The sequence below is a fragment of the Podarcis filfolensis genome (genome assembly GCF_964270895.1).
Source record: "Podarcis filfolensis genome assembly, chromosome: 9".
Taxonomy (NCBI): domain Eukaryota; kingdom Metazoa; phylum Chordata; class Lepidosauria; order Squamata; family Lacertidae; genus Podarcis; species Podarcis filfolensis.
Window position 1 is genome coordinate 24,144,734 of NC_139610.1, and position 16,428 is coordinate 24,161,161.

Sequence of the window (16,428 nt, forward strand, 5' to 3'; positions counted from 1 at the left end):
TGTTGTAAATAGCAAAGGCGAAAGAGCAGGCAGCCTTGTTCTGTAGCACCAAACAATTGTGTCCCACAACAGTCTTATGTCATTAACCTGAACTTGATCAATGGATGGGGAATAAATAGTTGAGAGCGCACTGATAAATTTAGCGCTGTCCTATCTACCACCTCTTTCGTGTAAACTTATCACTGAGACTCACCGCTACAAAAGAAGATGGAGCTCTCTCAATGGCAGTTGACATCTCATAGCTGGCTCCTCCCACATGTTCTCCACAGTAAGTTGTGTTCTGAAGCAGTTGCCTGGTCATTCTATCTACCCGGCTTGGCAGCTAGGCGCAGGCCTGGCCTCATATTTCACTGGCACTCCAGGGCCAGGTGGCAAGGGATCACTTTTGCTGCGCACAAGCAAGACAACATGCAGGTCAGAAAGATAGAATGTAATCCACTGTCACAGCAGTTCACTATAGGCAGTTCCATAGTTTAACTATGCACACTATATGAAGAACTTTCTTTTATCTGTCTTGAATCTTCCAACATGCAGCTTCATTGCATTCTAGTGTTGCAAGAGAGGGAGAAAACATTTTCTCTAGCTACTTGTGCCAAGCTGTGGAAAGTTTTAATATACTTGTATCATGTCACCTCTTACCTTTTCTCTAAACTAAAAAGTCCAAAATCTTGCAACCTCGTAGGGGAGTTGCTTCATCCCCTTTATCATTTTGGTTGCCCTTTCTGAAACCTTTTCCAACCCCAATTTATTCCACGTGCCGTCTCGCAACAAACTTGTGTAATGCCCTTTGTGATATCGGCAGCCTAACTATCAATTTAAAAATATGTCTAAACTGTATAGCACTTTGCCCCTTTAAATGTTTAAATGGTGTTTCAGCTTTTGTGCATCCCTTTAATACAAATAAGGGACGCGGGTGGCACTGTGGTCTAAGCCACAGAGCCTAGGGCTTGCCAATCAGAAGGTCGGCGGTTTGAATCCCCGTGACAGGGTGAGCTCCCTTTGCTCGATCCTTGCTCCTGCCAACCTAGCAGTTCAAAAGCACGTCAAGTGCAAGTAGATAAATAGGTACTGCTCTGGCGGGAAGGTAAATGGCATTTCTGTGCGCTGCTCTGATTCGCCAGAAGTGGCTTAGTCATGTTGGCCACATCATCTGGAAGCTGTCTGTGGTCAAACGCTGGCTCCCTCAGCCAATAAAGCAAGATGAGTGCTGCAACCCCAGAGTTGTCTGCGACTGGACTTAACGGTCAGGGGTCTCTTTATCCTTTACCTTTAAGACAAATGTGTGGTAGTATTTTATGTACATATGCAGCATAATTGCCAGGGATTTGGTGAATTTATAACTGAAGATTGCAGACATGAATAAAAGTGTGTGTGTGTATTTCAGATTCCTTAGCACTTTTGGGTGCAGCTCTGTGTGCCTGGGAAAGAAATCAGTGAAGGCTCTTCACTCTCCCCACCAGGTCCTTGGTGTCTATAACATCAGCTAGCATGAATACAAAACAGGTTTAAAAAGATGTTACATACCTCCCATGTATGTTTTACTCTTAGGAGAGTGACGTATACCAGCCCCACGCCAGCAAATTCCCATTGAAGGGGATTTATGCCACTGGTTTCAATGGAATGTTCTCATAATTAACATCAGCTAAATTGGGGCTATCAAAGTGATATAGGATTCAATATCTTATTAATTTTTCAGATTTAGGTCTTAACAACTGACCTTGTGTCCTGGATTTTCCAGGCTCTCTCTTAAGGTATTAGGCGTTTCTTGGAGTAAAATATACAGTAGTAGCTTGGTTCTCAAATGTAATCCGTTCTGGAAGTCCGTCTGAGTTCTGAAATGTTCGAAAACCAAGGCATGGCTTCCAATTGGCGCAGGCGCCCCAGAAACAGTAGTCGACAGCTGCATCGGACATTCAGCTTCTGAAAAACGTTCGAAAACCAGAACACTTACTTCTGTGTTTTTGGTGTTTGGGAGCCGAAATGTTCAAGTACTAAGGCGTTTGAGAACCAATGTTCCACTGTAGTTTGGTTTATCTTCTTCCTATAGTTTTTCATAATATGTCTTTCACCCAACTAATCAAAGCCCCAGAATGTTCCACCTTGGTCCTGAGCATTGGCTTTCCAGAACCTTGCTGCAATTTCAGCTCAGCCCAATTATAGAATTATAGCCATTTAACCTATTCCTACCCAGCTCTACAAGCAGGACACAGAATGCTGATTGCTATAGGTGGGGGTAGAAAAACGGAGATGGAATGGAGTATCCTGGAAGAGGATATGGCTCACTGACTGGAACCCTGAACAGGAGCTTTCCACATGCAACCTTTTGTTGTATTTATAATTATCCAGTCCACACTATTTCATTTTATAACACTGCCATTGTGTCACCTAGTTGCTCTTCCACATACTTTACATGTACTACATGTTTAATTGAAGATTCTGTGATAGTTTCTAAATCCTTTGGGATGTAAGTATTTCATCTTTAAAGCCTGTCTCAGCTTGAGTAATAGGAAACCATATCTCATCTCAAAGTAATCCAATTTCAGCATTCAGGAGAAGATTCATAAATCCTTATTAGAAGAGACAAAAGACAGGCTATTGCCTTTGCCTCTGATTTAATTTATCTTCTGTCTCAACAACATATTTTGAAACCCAACTAGAGGAATAATCTGCAATCTGCCAGGGATTCCGAATAAGTGTGAGACACACTGCATAAAGCACTCCTGCTAATAGTAACACTTTCCAATCTCTTGCTACGCAAATAGTATTTCTCCAAAGGGATATCTTGACTGAAAGTGAGAGTACTACAAAATGAGAGGCTTGTGGATTACAGCTAGTATCCAAAGTCGTTTTTTGTGAAACTATGGAAAATAAACTTTAAGGCCCTGGTCTTCTATTCCAGAGATGGGGAGCCTCAGGCCTAGGAATGCAGTGGTCTATTCAGGAATAAGGAACCAGACAACTGAATTCCAAGTCTCCCACCTGAGAGGTCCCAGGCACTTACTTGGGGTTTGGTTTTCTTGGAATGAGGGAAGCAGGGACTGTGGTGTCTTTAGGATATATGGTTTAGTTACGCATATATACAACCCGAGTCGAAGATGGAGGGGCTCGCAGCATTAACACTCCAAAAGGGTCTTGTTTCTCCCATAGTCACAGCCTTGGAGTCAAGCATAAAATCAGGCAGAGCTCTCACACTCTGACTTCTGCCTACACCCTGCTTCCAGCTCTCTCACACAACACTGGCCCTACCTTTTGTCTACTGACTACCAGCCACGTGAGAGAGGGGCCCCACCCATTTGCCCTCTGGCACAGAACAACTTCTTTTGTTATACTAAGGGTCTTTAACTCACAAAGAAACTTTTCCATTAGAAGAAGAAGAAGAAGAAGAAGAGTTTGGATTTGATATCCCGCTTTATCACTACCTAAAGGAGTCTCAAAGCAGCTAACATTCTCCTTTCCCTTCCTCCCCCACAACAAACACTCTGTGAGGTGAGTGAGGCTGAGAGACTTCAAAGAAGTGTGACTAGCCCAAAGTCACCCAGCAGCTGCATGTGGAGGAGCGGAGACGCGAACCCGGTTCCCCAGATTACAAGACTACCACTCTTAACCACTACACCACCCTGGCTCTTGCTGGAACCAGAACCCCAGGGATAGAAGGCACTCGAGACTCTTCATCTCGGGTGTGAGTTCAAGCCCCACATTGGGCAAAAGATTCTTGCACTGCAGGGGGTTGGAGCGCATGACCCTCATGGTCCCTTCGAACTCTAGGATTTCTGTGATCACGTGGTCATGCGGATTAACTCCCCAAACTCACAACACTGTGACAATAAGCACTGGTGCCAGTCAAACCTGTTTGGAGACAAACCTCTCCGAGAGGGTATATTTTCCCCACTTGCTGCCCTGGAATGAGTCCTTGGCCCAGCCCACCTCATCCCCTTTCCCCCTACTACAAATCAAATTTCTGCCCCAAGCCTTTATATGGGGGCATCCTCCTCAGGACTAGCTGACCTAATCCATCCAAGGTTGGCAGCAAAAAAAACCCACCTCTGTTCATTCTCACAATCTCCTGAGTATATCATGTACCCAAACAGAGGCAGGGAACTATCCTGGCCCTCAAAACTCACAAGACCATGGGTGACCTCATGTACATACACACATGCCTGCAACTTCTCCTCCTGCAATTTTTCTTTCACAGATGGAAGTGGGGGGACGGGGACTATCATCATCCACTCCTCACCTCCAGCCTGTAGTTTACTCTTCTCTGGGGCACTTTCTTCCTTCTCTGGCCTGACTCCCTCCAATTTTGGGGGCTTCAGCTTTCTGTGTCTTCCACACTGGCAGGCTCCTGGACAATCAACCTCTCTTCTTCTTCTTCTGGTACTGACTGCAACTCTTTGCAGTCCAAGTTTTTCAGCTGATCATTCTGTCCGTGGATCTCTTCAGCCACCCTTGCAGCCTGAGTATACTGCAGCTGGTCTTCAGGGTCAATCTTAACCCCTTGTAGTGGCTGATCAGGCAGGGCCCTCGGCTCCTTGCATGGAGTCTCCCTTTTCTCTTCAAAGGAGCTTTTTAGCTGCCCCATTTGCTCCTGGGTGTTCCTGGTACATAGCTTTCGTCTCCTCTTCCGGACTCTTAAATTGCTGTTTCTGCTGCTCCATTTGCTGCTGGAGTATCAGCCTAAGCTGTTCCTTAGCCCATCCTTCAAGGTGGCTGTGATGAGGAAGAAGGGGCAGAATTCTGATAGTACTTCTTTAGATTCAAGCCAGATTACTGTATATTGGTGATATTTTGCATTCCTTTTGCAAAAGGATCCAAACGAAGATACAGAATGGAATGACATACTAAGAGATTTTGGTATACTGCCTCCAAAAGAAGAGGTTAAGGATGAAGTTGAAGAAATGGTTTTACGTTTACAGAAAGAAGCAGAAGGTAAGTGTAGTTGTGAAAAGTATTGTCAATTATTAAAATTAAAACCCATCATTTCAGCACTGTACCAGTTGGAATAGTACAATAGAGAAGTAAAGTCGTCCCTGCCTTGCAGAATATAAAGGTTGATCTACACATTAAGAAAAGGCATATAGTTCAGCCTTCCTGGGATTGTGTTATTTGAGAGGACAGATAGCAGATCTATTGTTCACCAAGACATTGTTCAAGTAATGGAAAGCTAATATGCAGTGGGAAAGATTCTATTCTAACCTAGACGTTTCCTGATTGTCCAACTTTCTACAAGCAGTGAGTTTTAAACAAACAGCCTTTATTACAATTCAAGCTCACTGCTTTCTGCCCTAACCACTGGAAGGAAAATAAATTTGCTACTTCATCTATATGATCCTGAACCTGCATTTTAAAGCAGCTGTGGTGCAGAAGAATAGGCAGATACACTTTTTCTGAATGTATATATAAACAGCCATCATTAGTATATATCTGGAAATTGCCTCTATCGAAAGCTCATTGCACAATAGCCATAAACTAGAATATTGTAAGCATGGAAGTTTCCCATTCAGGTTCCTCTGCCAGATACTCCTTTTGGAAGTAGATTCAAAATTTGTTTAATCCCATAAATTTAATCCCAGAAATATGCATGTTCTTCAACCCCCCCCATTCTTCTTTTAGTGAAGCCATATGAAAAAATGAACCTGAAACAACTCAAAGAAGCTGAAGATGAATTTGACGAGGAAGACAGAAAAGCAGTTGAAATGTATAGGTATGCCAAGCTACTAGTAACCACTCTCAAAGCCAATACTGAGTAAGAATATTCTAAACTGGAGATTAAGTATAGAAAAAGGACACACTTCTTATCCATATAACCCCCCAATCCCCTTTCTAAAACACTACTGCATAATTTAACTTATTTAGTTTCCTAGGGGGACTGTAATCCATGAAAGCTTCTGCTACAATAAATTTATTAGTCTTTAAGATATCACAAGTGTCTTTGTTGCTTTAACTATCTGAAATGCATTTACTACAGGATAAATAAATTTTATTTCTAACGTTGATAGAATTTCTTTTTCATGAGCCAGTAGTGCCACCTAGTGATTACCATATCCAAAGTTCCTGCATGCTGTATTCACTACTCAAAGTTGGCATATTGCTCAAATTATTTTTCTGCCCTCTTGTTATTCCTATTTCGTAACCTTGTCCACACTTACGTTGACAGGCTGCATGTGTATTTGAATAAACCGTTCCCCACATCTAACAATGCTCCTTTTTCCAAACCTGTAAGGAACAGGAGTGATCATAGCCCTCCCACCCACTGCCAAACTTTCTCTCCAGTGTCTATTAATAATCATATGAAAAGTTATTACTTCACATGACTTTTGTTAAATTAGGAAACGACGTTTAGAAGAACTGCAAAAAGGACAAAGATTTGGAGAACTCAGAGAAATTTCTGGAGAACAGTATGTGAAAGAAGTTACAAATGCACAAAAAGGTGTCTGGGTTGTCATCCATTTGTACAGATCAAGGTAATAGTGAGAATTTCAAAAAGGGTGCTTTAAAATTTGGCAGAATAAAACTATATACATATAAAGTTAACTCTGGGTTATGGCTTGAATAGGCACCCGTTCTTAATAATTTCTGACTGGTTTTCTTGAGGCAAATATCTGTACCAGATTTCTTCTAGATCTGCAGTTTAGGAACATCAATGAAAACTCTCTATGTTCATATGCTATCAGCAGTTGCAATGTCCTGTCATACTAGCAAATGGGGGTTCCCTTGATAGGTAAGAGTAGGACTGTGGACTAGTTCACACATGGCCTAAGCCAATGTTCCTCAGGCTTGGGTCTCTAGATGATCTTGGACTACAACTCTCACCATCCTCAAGCAGCTTCACTACTGGTCAGAGATGATGTGAGTTGTAATCCATCAATTTACGGGGATCCAAGGTTGAAGAACTCAGGCCTAGGCTATACACATGAAAGGAGGTAGAACCATATTGTCCAAACTTCCCCACTCTGCTGCCTGCCAGATGTTTGGGACAACCTCAATAAGCCACAGCCAGCACATGGGTCACAGATTGCCATCCTCAGCAATAGACTATTTGTGAATTTTGTAGGGCTGCAGTCTGGGATATATATATGTGTACCTATTGTGGGGTGCTAGGAACCTCTACATAGAAGGGGATGCATCCTAGAATGAGCGTGAATACAAATGGCGTATTGGGTTTTGTTCTGGGGCAAGAAAATGCAGCACAGCTTTATATGCATAGGATGATAGCTATGGGAACATGTCATGGGTATCAGTCTCTTGCTAATGGGCTAGTGCAATGGGCTTAGAAATGTACTCAGTAAAGGGCTCAGAAATATTGGGTGCAACATGCTGAACTGAGCAGGGAAACAACTGGAGTGAAACTCAGCCATACAATTGAACCCAAAGTAGCATACTGTCCTTCTGATGTGAAAATGTGAGTGTGAATTTCAGTGGCGTAGGGTGGGTTGTCAGCACCCGGGGCAAGGCAAGTAATTTGCGCCCCCTAACCCATGGATTTGCGCCCCCTAACCCTAACCCCCAGATGTTGCGCCCGGTGCGGCTGGCCCCCCCTGCACCCCCCACGCTACGCCACTGGTGAATTTAGTGGAATGGTTGATAGCGGTTTGGTGTATGTTTTTTTTTTTTAATCTAGCATTTCCTTATTTGTGCCAGAGCTTAACCATCAAACACATTTGCTCTTTTGGATTTTTAAAGCATTCCGTTGTGTGTGTTAATTAATCGTCACCTCAGTCTACTGGCCACAAAGTTTCCGGAGACCAAGTTTGTGAAAGCCATTGCAAACAGCTGTATTGAAAATTACCACGACAGTTGCTTACCTACGTTATTTGTGTATGAAAATGGAGAGATAAAGGGCAAGTTCATTGGAATCAGAGAATGTGGAGGAACATATCTTACAGTAGAAGGTAATGCTCAAAACACTTCAGCAAACTAGAGGCCAATAGACAAAGATTTGGCTGGTTATTGCAAATTTATGTGAACTGCAGCCTTCTTTCTCTTTGCAGTCCTTAGCCATATTAATGACTCCTTTCCACCCATTCTTTATCCAAGTTTTACCTCTCTCAAGCTCTTCCTTTTCAGCCTTAACCCTTCTCTCATATTGTTCTGTACCAACTGCTTGTTTCAATCTCTATTTCCAAATCCTCTTCTTTTCCTGTTTATCTAGACCTCCTGATCTGCCTGGTCCTTCTTAAGATCTATGAGCTCAACCAAACACCAGTGGCAACTCTTTGGATTACAGCTGCTGAGCCAATGCCACTAGAGACTCTTCTGGCTGCTCTGTCTCCCAGTGATGGGCATAATAGCTGAGAGATCGCCCCAATGCTGCCACTGAATTGCTTAATGTATTGTAATATAAATTTTACAGTAAAATGTTGCAGCAGTTCATAAAAGAACATGTGAAGTGTGAAATGCTTCAATGTGGAATAACCAAGATAACTATTCACTGAATACTGTAACTTTACCAAAAAGCTTTTGCATAAGTTTGCAACTAAAGGCAATAACTGTTTACTTTAATACTTAAGACATGTATTAAATAGCTTGTTAGAAAAGAAATAGAATGGGCTGCCTTGCTATTTTTTAGTGAAGGTAACTTTAAGGTATGTGTAGGCAATTCAGAGCTAGTAATTTCTGTATACTTCTTTACAAGGCTGGTTTTTAAATTACTCTAATAGTGTTATGCTATCCAGTGTAAAATAATGACTCCCTCCCACTATATTTTAGCTAACCATTGAGTTCTGTCTGTGAATACTATGTACATGAGTTGTATCATGAAAGTAAAAATTTCATGTACCAGCCCCTGGATTGGATGTAAGGAAAAAGGCAAGCAGGTGCAGACTGAGGTTGGTGGGGCAGTGCCCCGTTGGCCCAAACATACTGGATCATAATACTGGGATATAAATGATTTACTGCTAAATATATTGCTACTTCAGTTTGTCTCAACAATCTTTGTTATTTCAGAACTTGAGTGGAAACTGGCAGAGGTTGGTGCTCTAAAAACCGATTTGGAAGAAAACCCCAAGAAGGAAGTTGTGGATATGATGACATCTTCACTTAGAAATGCCTCCATAAATGATGTTTAGACAAACATTAACAGGACGTGTAAAGACACAAACACTGCTTGAGCAGAAGAACACTTGAAGAAGCACTGGCATTTCCGCGTTTACGTTTGGCTGGATTACTGCTTAAATCAACACTGCTTAGGAATAAGAATAAGTAAATAAAAACGGCACAAATGCAACCCACTTGCTGTATTCACACTCAGAATGTATTTTCTGCTCCATTCCAGAGCTCTGTGTGTACTCAGACATTAGCCCAACTATCTGCCAAGGGGGCTTATTTCCTAAAAAGTGTGTTCAATATTGCAGCCATCACTCATAAGTCATCTTTCCAGTGAGAGATTTGTGGCTCTCACTGTCACACAAAGGACAAATGAATCAAGGTACTGTAAAAGTATTGTAAAAATCAGATACTAGCCTTTAAAAGCTCTGATATCCATCTGAAAACAGAATTTGGTTTCTAATTATAAAATTGTCTAATACTGGTACAAGAAAACTTCATGAAATAAACTTGGATACTATGGTTCTTCCAACCTCCTTATCCAGCAAAAATGTGCTTTTACTTTCTGAGATGCTGGCTCCTAATCAAATCATTCTTTAGCTTGTGGGTCAAGCCAGAAAATGAGAGAATATGAGAAGCTAGAACTCAGAACCTCTACTATGGGTCTGGAAAGTCCTGACTCTGAAAGCATGTACAGAACACATGTAGGAGCACCAGGTCACTAGTGTTGGGAATTATTGTTTATGGGTTTGTAAAAAGCGGAACTGGACTCAACAGAGGGAAATAGCTTCAAAAGATCACTGCCTGTATCCTTGGCCATGCCATAGTGAGCACCCAAAACCATGTGGGAAAGTATTGTGCAGACACACAGTTAGGTTAGAGTTGACCCATTGAAATCAATGGGTATTAAATCCACTGATTTCAATGGATCTACTCTTATGAGGTAGCTGGATATCAGCCAGTATTTTTAGTGCTGGGCATTGTACAAAGAAACAGAAATAGCACAGGCCTGTCTGCTGGCTTACATTCTAAGTCATATCTTGTTAATACATGCAGGGCTGTGAGACTCATTCAGATTAAGTCAAGCTTAAGAAGCAACAGAACATATTGTCTGAGAAAATAGTCTCAAGGTATTGAAAAAAAGATTGGCCGAGTATTTATAGTGCCTTTCTTCTTTGTTAATTTTTGAAATTTGTTAATACGTAAGAAGGGTAAAGTGAGTTTCACAACCACACCCACAGCAGATATAGTTGTTCAAACTCATAGTTATTTCTCCTGAGAACTGCATTATTAAAAATATTAATAAAAAATATTAGCTGGTCCAGAGATCAGTAATTAACCCCAAATTCTGAAAGCCTGTGTTGTACATGCAATGTTCTGTTAGCACCTTAGAGGTTTGTGTATACCCTATTCATTCCTAGCTAGACAAAACACATGCAGGAAAATGATGAAGCAGTACACTTTGTGGTGTGTGTGTTTAATAGGGAGCATTTGGCAAAGAGAGATTGTGGGGCACCTTCTCTGCACAACAATTGTGAGCTTTGCATTCCTTAGCAGCAGCTTACTGATTCCTACTATAACTGATCTCCCCAGAGCAGGCAAACACCAACTCAAAAATCTGAATTTATTAATTTCTTATTTAATGAACATTTACACATCTATTTATTTATGCATTAAAATATATCCCTGCCGTATATTCTCAAGTAAGAGAATTTGCCTGCATCAGCTTCAGTCAAGTAGTTTGCTATAGCACATAATTACCAGTAACCTTTAAACAGAATGGTTTCATAGAGTGGGTGATGAATGAAATAAAAGGAGAAGTCATTTGTGAGTTGCACACTCACAAAAACTGCAGATAACTGAGCACAGTTTCAAGCTTTTATTCAGCAGTAACCTCATTTTAAGAATGAAGCAGTGACGACCAAAAAATATTGATGGAGGTCTGAAGACTGCAGAAAGAGCTGAGAAGAATCTTAATAGCTGTTACTCATAGTCACCTGCAAGCACTTCATACAGAACCATTACCTAAGTATATAGGCCTACATTTGCACTTGTTCATCTGCTGTTACCCTTACTCTTCCCCCCTTTACTCGCAAACCACTTGGGGAAAGCAATCCTGCCTCACTCACTACAAACACAGGTATGAGTATTGTCAGGGAACTGCCATCGGCTCAAAGGTGAGAAATAGAACGGCCTCCGAAAATCTTGCGAAGCAGTTCCTCTTGCGGAGAGGAGGAAAGCCCCACCTCCAGCGGAGAAGAGGTTCAAGGACCAGAGGATGCTAGTGAGAGCCTTAACTCCGCTCCTGAGCAAGGCGGAGAGGGGGGAAGCACGCCCTTGCCATCGCCATCCTGTGCAGTAGTCTGGGGCGCAGGGAGGAGCGTAAACGGTTGGGGGTAACAAAACTTTTATGTTGGGGGAGGTACAAAAAAAGACCACTTCCGGATTCTGCTAGCGATTGAGCCAGACATGAGCCTTGGGGCTCTTCACAGTAAATAAATAAAGCCCGTAAAACACAGGTCGGAGTCCTGCCTGCTTACTCTCGAGCAACCGCAACAGCACCTGGCAAGTATTCTGAAAGGAATATGACAATAAAGATTACTACAAGATAATTTTCAAACGAATGAATAGTTTGAGAAGCATTGGTGCTGCAGTGTGCATCGCTTTGGAAAAACAGGCAGGCATGGCCCAGATCAGTTTCTGGGATGGATTATAGCTCAATGAACTCCATGTAAATGTGCCACCCATCTTTCTTGTTAAAGAGGAAGTGGATTTCATGAGCATCCTTCTGTTTCATTTCTTAATGTGGCATGTTCTGCTGTGAATGAAGCTCTACACACTATGGCAAGATGTGATTGAAGCAAGCCTAAATGAAGAATGACACATGAAACAAAAAGATTCGATGACTGGGTGGTAAGACATCCAGGCAAGGGCACTAAGAGACAAATTTAACTGAACGTTTACATTGCAGACTAGCAATTTGCACCTACAGGAACTCTGTTAGAGGGGCCCTGTCCCACTCTATTTGTCCAAAACCCTGCATCTTCTTGGCAAAGTAATATTGCATGAAGAAAACACTCATTTCCACAAGAGCTAAAGCCAGCCTCATTCCCTACAGACCCTCTAAGGTGTGAAAAGCTGTAGGGTTAGATAGTTCTGCTGCCCTTGGGAGTTCAAGGTGACTGCATGATGACCTGGGAGATGGCATTCTCTGTGGAAGCCCCTAAGTTGTGGGATTCCCTCCCACAGCATTAAACATATGATAGCACACTGCTTTACCCTGGCCTTTGACACCTGAGATCTGTGTTATCAGGAACCATTCTATTCTTGAGACTGTAGCTCGTTTTCAGAATTTTTAATATTGAATTTAAAATGGTTGTAACCTGCCCTGGGACCTGCTGCTGAAGGGCAGATAATAAATATAATAATATTAATAAATGGCAACTTCTTCTGCTAAACATCTTGGAGCATACCACCAGCTTATTTAATTCAATGTATTTGTGCTACTCTATACAATAATGAGAATAGCAAAACAATCTTGTACATGCCTATCCAAAAGTAAGTCCTATTTAATTCAATAGGGCCTATTGAATTTCTTCCCATCCCTTCTGGTTTAATTAAACCTTCTGGTTTAATTAAAAAGCTACAGTAGTTATGTATATGTTGGTCTTTACACTACTTTTTGTAAACCTTTAACGGCAAAGCTTTTCTACAAAAGGGCATGCTCTTTCTTGGCGTTTGTTTATACAGCTTACATAGCCAACCAATTCTATGTGAAACTAAAACTGTTTTAAGGCTCACCTAGTAAGTTGCTTGGCAACCTCAGTTACAAAACTTATATAGATAAGATAAATGGCATACACTGGGCATTAATTACCTCAAGTCATGTGTGCAGTGGTATTAACACATTCTACAAGGGCTAAATTGTTACCAGTGATATATTTACAAGACCTAACGCTTGAACAAGGTATGTCAACTGTGCTTTATTTCTCTGCTGATCTTTCACATAAAGGGAAGAAAATTTCAATCAAAAAACCAAAATTCTAGAGCAGTGCCATCTGTTGTGTGTAGAGTCAAAGGAACAGCATTTCAATCATCATTCATAATAAAAATATAGAGGGGGATCTAAAGCTGTTTCATAATTGTTTTAAAGAACTTACTGTGAATACATGGCGTTCAAGTTCAGTAGTGAACCATGGCAACCACAGTAATAGACATGAATTGCATTAGATTTCAATATTAACCATGCTTGTAGCTTAACCATAAACTCTAAACCAGGGATAGCCAATGTGGTGCCCTCCAGATGTTGGGGATTTCAACTCCCATCAGCCCTAGCCACCACAGCCAATAGCTAGGGATGATGGGAATTGTGATCCAAAACAATTGGATAGCATTACATTGCCCCCCTCCCCTTATGCACTGCGAGGGTGTTGTGATTACACCATTCCTGCTCTTCCAAGAAACTCAGTGGTAGATGTTGGATGTTACATTTGCAGAGGAGAATAACGTATACCTGTAGATCTAATGAATCCACACCAGGGTGGTCCAACATGCGGCCCACAAGGCCTTTTTGGTGGCCCTCAGCAACATTTGACGTCCCCCCCTGCCCTGTATTCCCAAAGCTGGGTAAATGAGGTGCTGGGCTTAAGGAAGGAGGCTTCGAGTCTTCCCTCCTCCTTCCCAAAGCCTAGGTAGCCGTTTTCAAACTTTGGGAAGACAGCATGAGAGCTGGGACATCAAATTTTGGCCTCACTTCCCCTGCATGACAAGGAAGTGTGTGGCCTGCGGGTTATGTGTCGAAGTATTATTGCAGCCCACTTGGTATGAAAAGTTGGGCTGCCCTGATGTATACTCTGAAGAGCCCAACTTTGCAGTGTACAGATTGCAGGATAGTCAAACTTGCATGTACTGGCCTCTATACAAATACTATATCTAATAAGGGTATGGTGGGTATGGAGGAAGAGTGGTATGCTAGCATGATTTCTGTTTGTTACAGCATGTAAAATACTGGCACATGTTATGTAGCTGTATAGTGTTATGCATATTAGTTAGTATACTTTTAGAATTCAGCATGCCTGCATGCGTTTTTGCTGCTACATTTCCTTAGCAAGGCTCTTTCACCCTAAATGGGTGGACCAGGAAGAAGTGCAACAAGAAAAGTTTTCAGTCATGCTCACTGCATTTCTGCCAGATTACTGTGCCTACCAAATTTCTGACAGCTATTACAGCTCCTGTCATCCCTGCTGCTCCCAGATGTTGATGAGAGTTGGAAGTCTAACGTTCAGAGGGACAGATAGTCCCCTTACCGGCTGTAATGGAACCTTTCAGAACCAGGCTTCACATCTGAGCAGTGGATTGTATCGAGACATCTCCAAGAATCAGAGAATTGCAGAGCTGGAAGGGACTCCAAGGATCATCTAGTCCAGCCCCTGGCAAATGAAGGAATCTCAACTAATGCATCCATGACAGGTGGCCATCCAACCTCTGCTTAAAAACCTCCAAGGAAGGAGGACTCCCTTTCTTGGGAGTCTGTTCTACGGTGGAACAGCTTACTGTCTGAAAGTCCTTCCAGATGTTTAGCTCGAATCTCCTTTTTTGTAACTTGAATTCATTGAAATGCCATCTTCCTCTTTGTCCAAAAACTCAAGGCTCGGTGATGAGGCAGTCTTGTATTGCTTGACCTTTTTGCCTCACCCGAATTTTTTATTTTGAAAAACCCTCATTCTTTGCGTCAGCTTCTGAAACACTGAACTTTAAATCAGCTTGGGTCCTCGGCGGCGCTGTGGTGTTTGCTTTTGTTTTTTTGTTTTTAAAATAAGGACACTGGGCAACATATACGTAGTTCACAGAGCTTCTGACTGCTGCAAACATGGAACTTCCAGAACAGCAGGAGTTTACTCAGGAGGAGGCCGGACTGACTTGCAAAGGGACTTGCGCCCATGCTGCTTCCACACTGCAGGTTAAGGGGGAGCTTTTACGTGGCCCCTTCAGTAAAATAAGGTGACAGAAGCCCCCAAGTCCCCATCCATCAGCGCCGTCTCTGCGGCAGCAACGACGTAAGAAGCTTCCACTTTGGGAGAAGGCAGAGGACCCTCCTCCAATCCCGCTCATAGTCCCAAATCCTGCCTCGCTGCTCCCCTCCTACAAGGTAATCTGAGGTCACGGAAGCACAGCGAGAACGCCCTGTACTCTTCCGACGCATGCGCAACACATCCCTTTCCTCTCCCCCCCGCCTCCCGAAGGTTTCCGTGGCGCATGCGCAGCGAAGCCGCGGCCCGCTCCCTGACGAAGAAGGGGAATCACCGTCGACTCCCCATCTATGCGCGCGGTAGTAATGCGCATGCTTAGTACTGACCAGGGAAGCACAGGGGCCTGGGCCGGCTCAGGCTCTTGGCAAGCCGATATACCGCTGCAGCTTGCTTGGTGTCCCTTACCACCGGCGCACGCGCAGTACGGGCAAGGCTCCTCCGGGCTCGGCGGCTGATTCCGCGGCTTGTTTTGCCGGTAAGCGCGAGGGCGGCGCATGCGCGGTGGCGGAGGGAGACCTTAGGGCCTGGCGGGTTGTGGCTGCTTACTTGAGAAGCGGGGGCGAGCGATCCGTGTCGCGGCGGTGGGCTGAAGAAGAAGAAGAGCGCGAAGGGAGGCGGCAGGCTGGCAGGGAAGCTCGGTAAGGAGGATACGCCAGCGAGCCGCGGCCGCCGGCCTTGAGGGGGGCTCGCGGAGTCCTGCTGGCGAGTGGGCTGAGGTAAACTTTGACAGGCGGCGGGCGCGACGGCGGGTTGGGTCGCTGGCGCAGGTCTATGATCTCAGTGTCTCTGCCCCCCCCCCCGGCTCCCGACCCCGCTGCCAGTTGAGGGCTTCGCGTGACCCGCTGCCGGGGACGGTTCAGGCCCTCAGGGGCTGGCCGGGAATTGGGGGACAGCCTGAGGGGCCGCTCCCTCTATCTTCCTCCGACTCCCACCCCCGAACCCGGGCACCGTGGCGAGGCGGAGACGGGGCAGCTCCGGTGTTTCATAACCGAGGCGGGAGGGGGCTGTGAGGGGCCTTGGCTGCGCCCATCCCGCTCTCCGGGTTGCGCCCGGCGTCTCCGGTTTATTAAAGCCGCGCCAGGAGGGGCACCGGTTTGGGGTATCCCTTATACAAGCGGCGCCGTTTTGGTCCTGTCAGAAAGCTGCCCTTCCCCGCCCTGCGAGCCCGGAGCGCGAAGAGGCATTTTCCTTTTTCTCTTTTCCTCCTACAGCGGCCCTGAACCTTATTTGAATACTGATGATGCAGGCGGGGAGGGGTTTCCTCGCCTCTCTGGAGCCGCTTGCTTAGGAGCGAATCTAGGGCATTAGATCAAGTTGGAGCGCCCACGTACTTTCGTTTATTTTGCCGAGATCAGGA

General features: G+C 43.9%; 3 protein-coding genes across 20 annotated transcripts in view; 2 read left to right on the forward strand and 1 right to left on the reverse strand.

Moving 5' to 3' along the window:
- Nucleotides 1-15,755, reverse strand: part of EXOC1L (exocyst complex component 1 like) — a 113,314-nt gene extending 97,559 nt beyond the window's left edge. For 8 of the 12 annotated variants that reach the window (XR_014552010.1, XR_014552011.1, XR_014552012.1 and 5 more), the window contains exons 1-2: nucleotides 15,618-15,755; nucleotides 194-388 (exon numbers count right to left, since the gene is read on the reverse strand). The gene's annotated coding sequence lies outside the window, so the exon portion shown is untranslated. Of the gene's footprint in view, nucleotides 1-193; nucleotides 389-14,348; nucleotides 15,182-15,617 lie in introns of those variants that run through there. The other 4 variants (XR_014552019.1, XR_014552009.1, XR_014552018.1 and 1 more) reach the window with 4 other exon arrangements.
- On the forward strand, nucleotides 291-9,227 carry PDCL2 (phosducin like 2). The gene is made up of 6 exons (XM_083630768.1): nucleotides 291-414; nucleotides 4,806-4,926; nucleotides 5,611-5,701; nucleotides 6,327-6,461; nucleotides 7,681-7,889; nucleotides 8,944-9,227. The coding sequence occupies exons 1-6, from the start codon at nucleotides 409-411 to the stop codon at nucleotides 9,063-9,065; spliced, it is 684 nt and encodes a 227-aa protein (XP_083486894.1). The 5' UTR covers nucleotides 291-408; the 3' UTR covers nucleotides 9,066-9,227.
- CLOCK (clock circadian regulator) overlaps nucleotides 15,283-16,428 on the forward strand; it is a 39,218-nt gene continuing 38,072 nt past the window's right edge. Inside the window, exon 1 of one of the 7 annotated variants that reach the window (XM_083630236.1) lies at nucleotides 15,283-15,546. The gene's annotated coding sequence lies outside the window, so the exon portion shown is untranslated. Of the gene's footprint in view, nucleotides 15,788-16,428 lie in introns of all 7 variants that reach the window. The other 6 variants (XM_083630235.1, XM_083630233.1, XM_083630237.1 and 3 more) reach the window with 6 other exon arrangements.

What these genes read in the sequence shown, in the direction of transcription:
- PDCL2 (XM_083630768.1), top strand. An exon ending in AAAGCAGTTGAAATGTATAG is followed by an intron (nt 5,702 to 6,326) that starts GTATGCCAAGCT and finishes TTGTTAAATTAG; the next exon opens with GAAACGACGTTTAGAAGAAC. An exon ending in AACATATCTTACAGTAGAAG is followed by an intron (nt 7,890 to 8,943) that starts GTAATGCTCAAA and finishes TTGTTATTTCAG; the next exon opens with AACTTGAGTGGAAACTGGCA.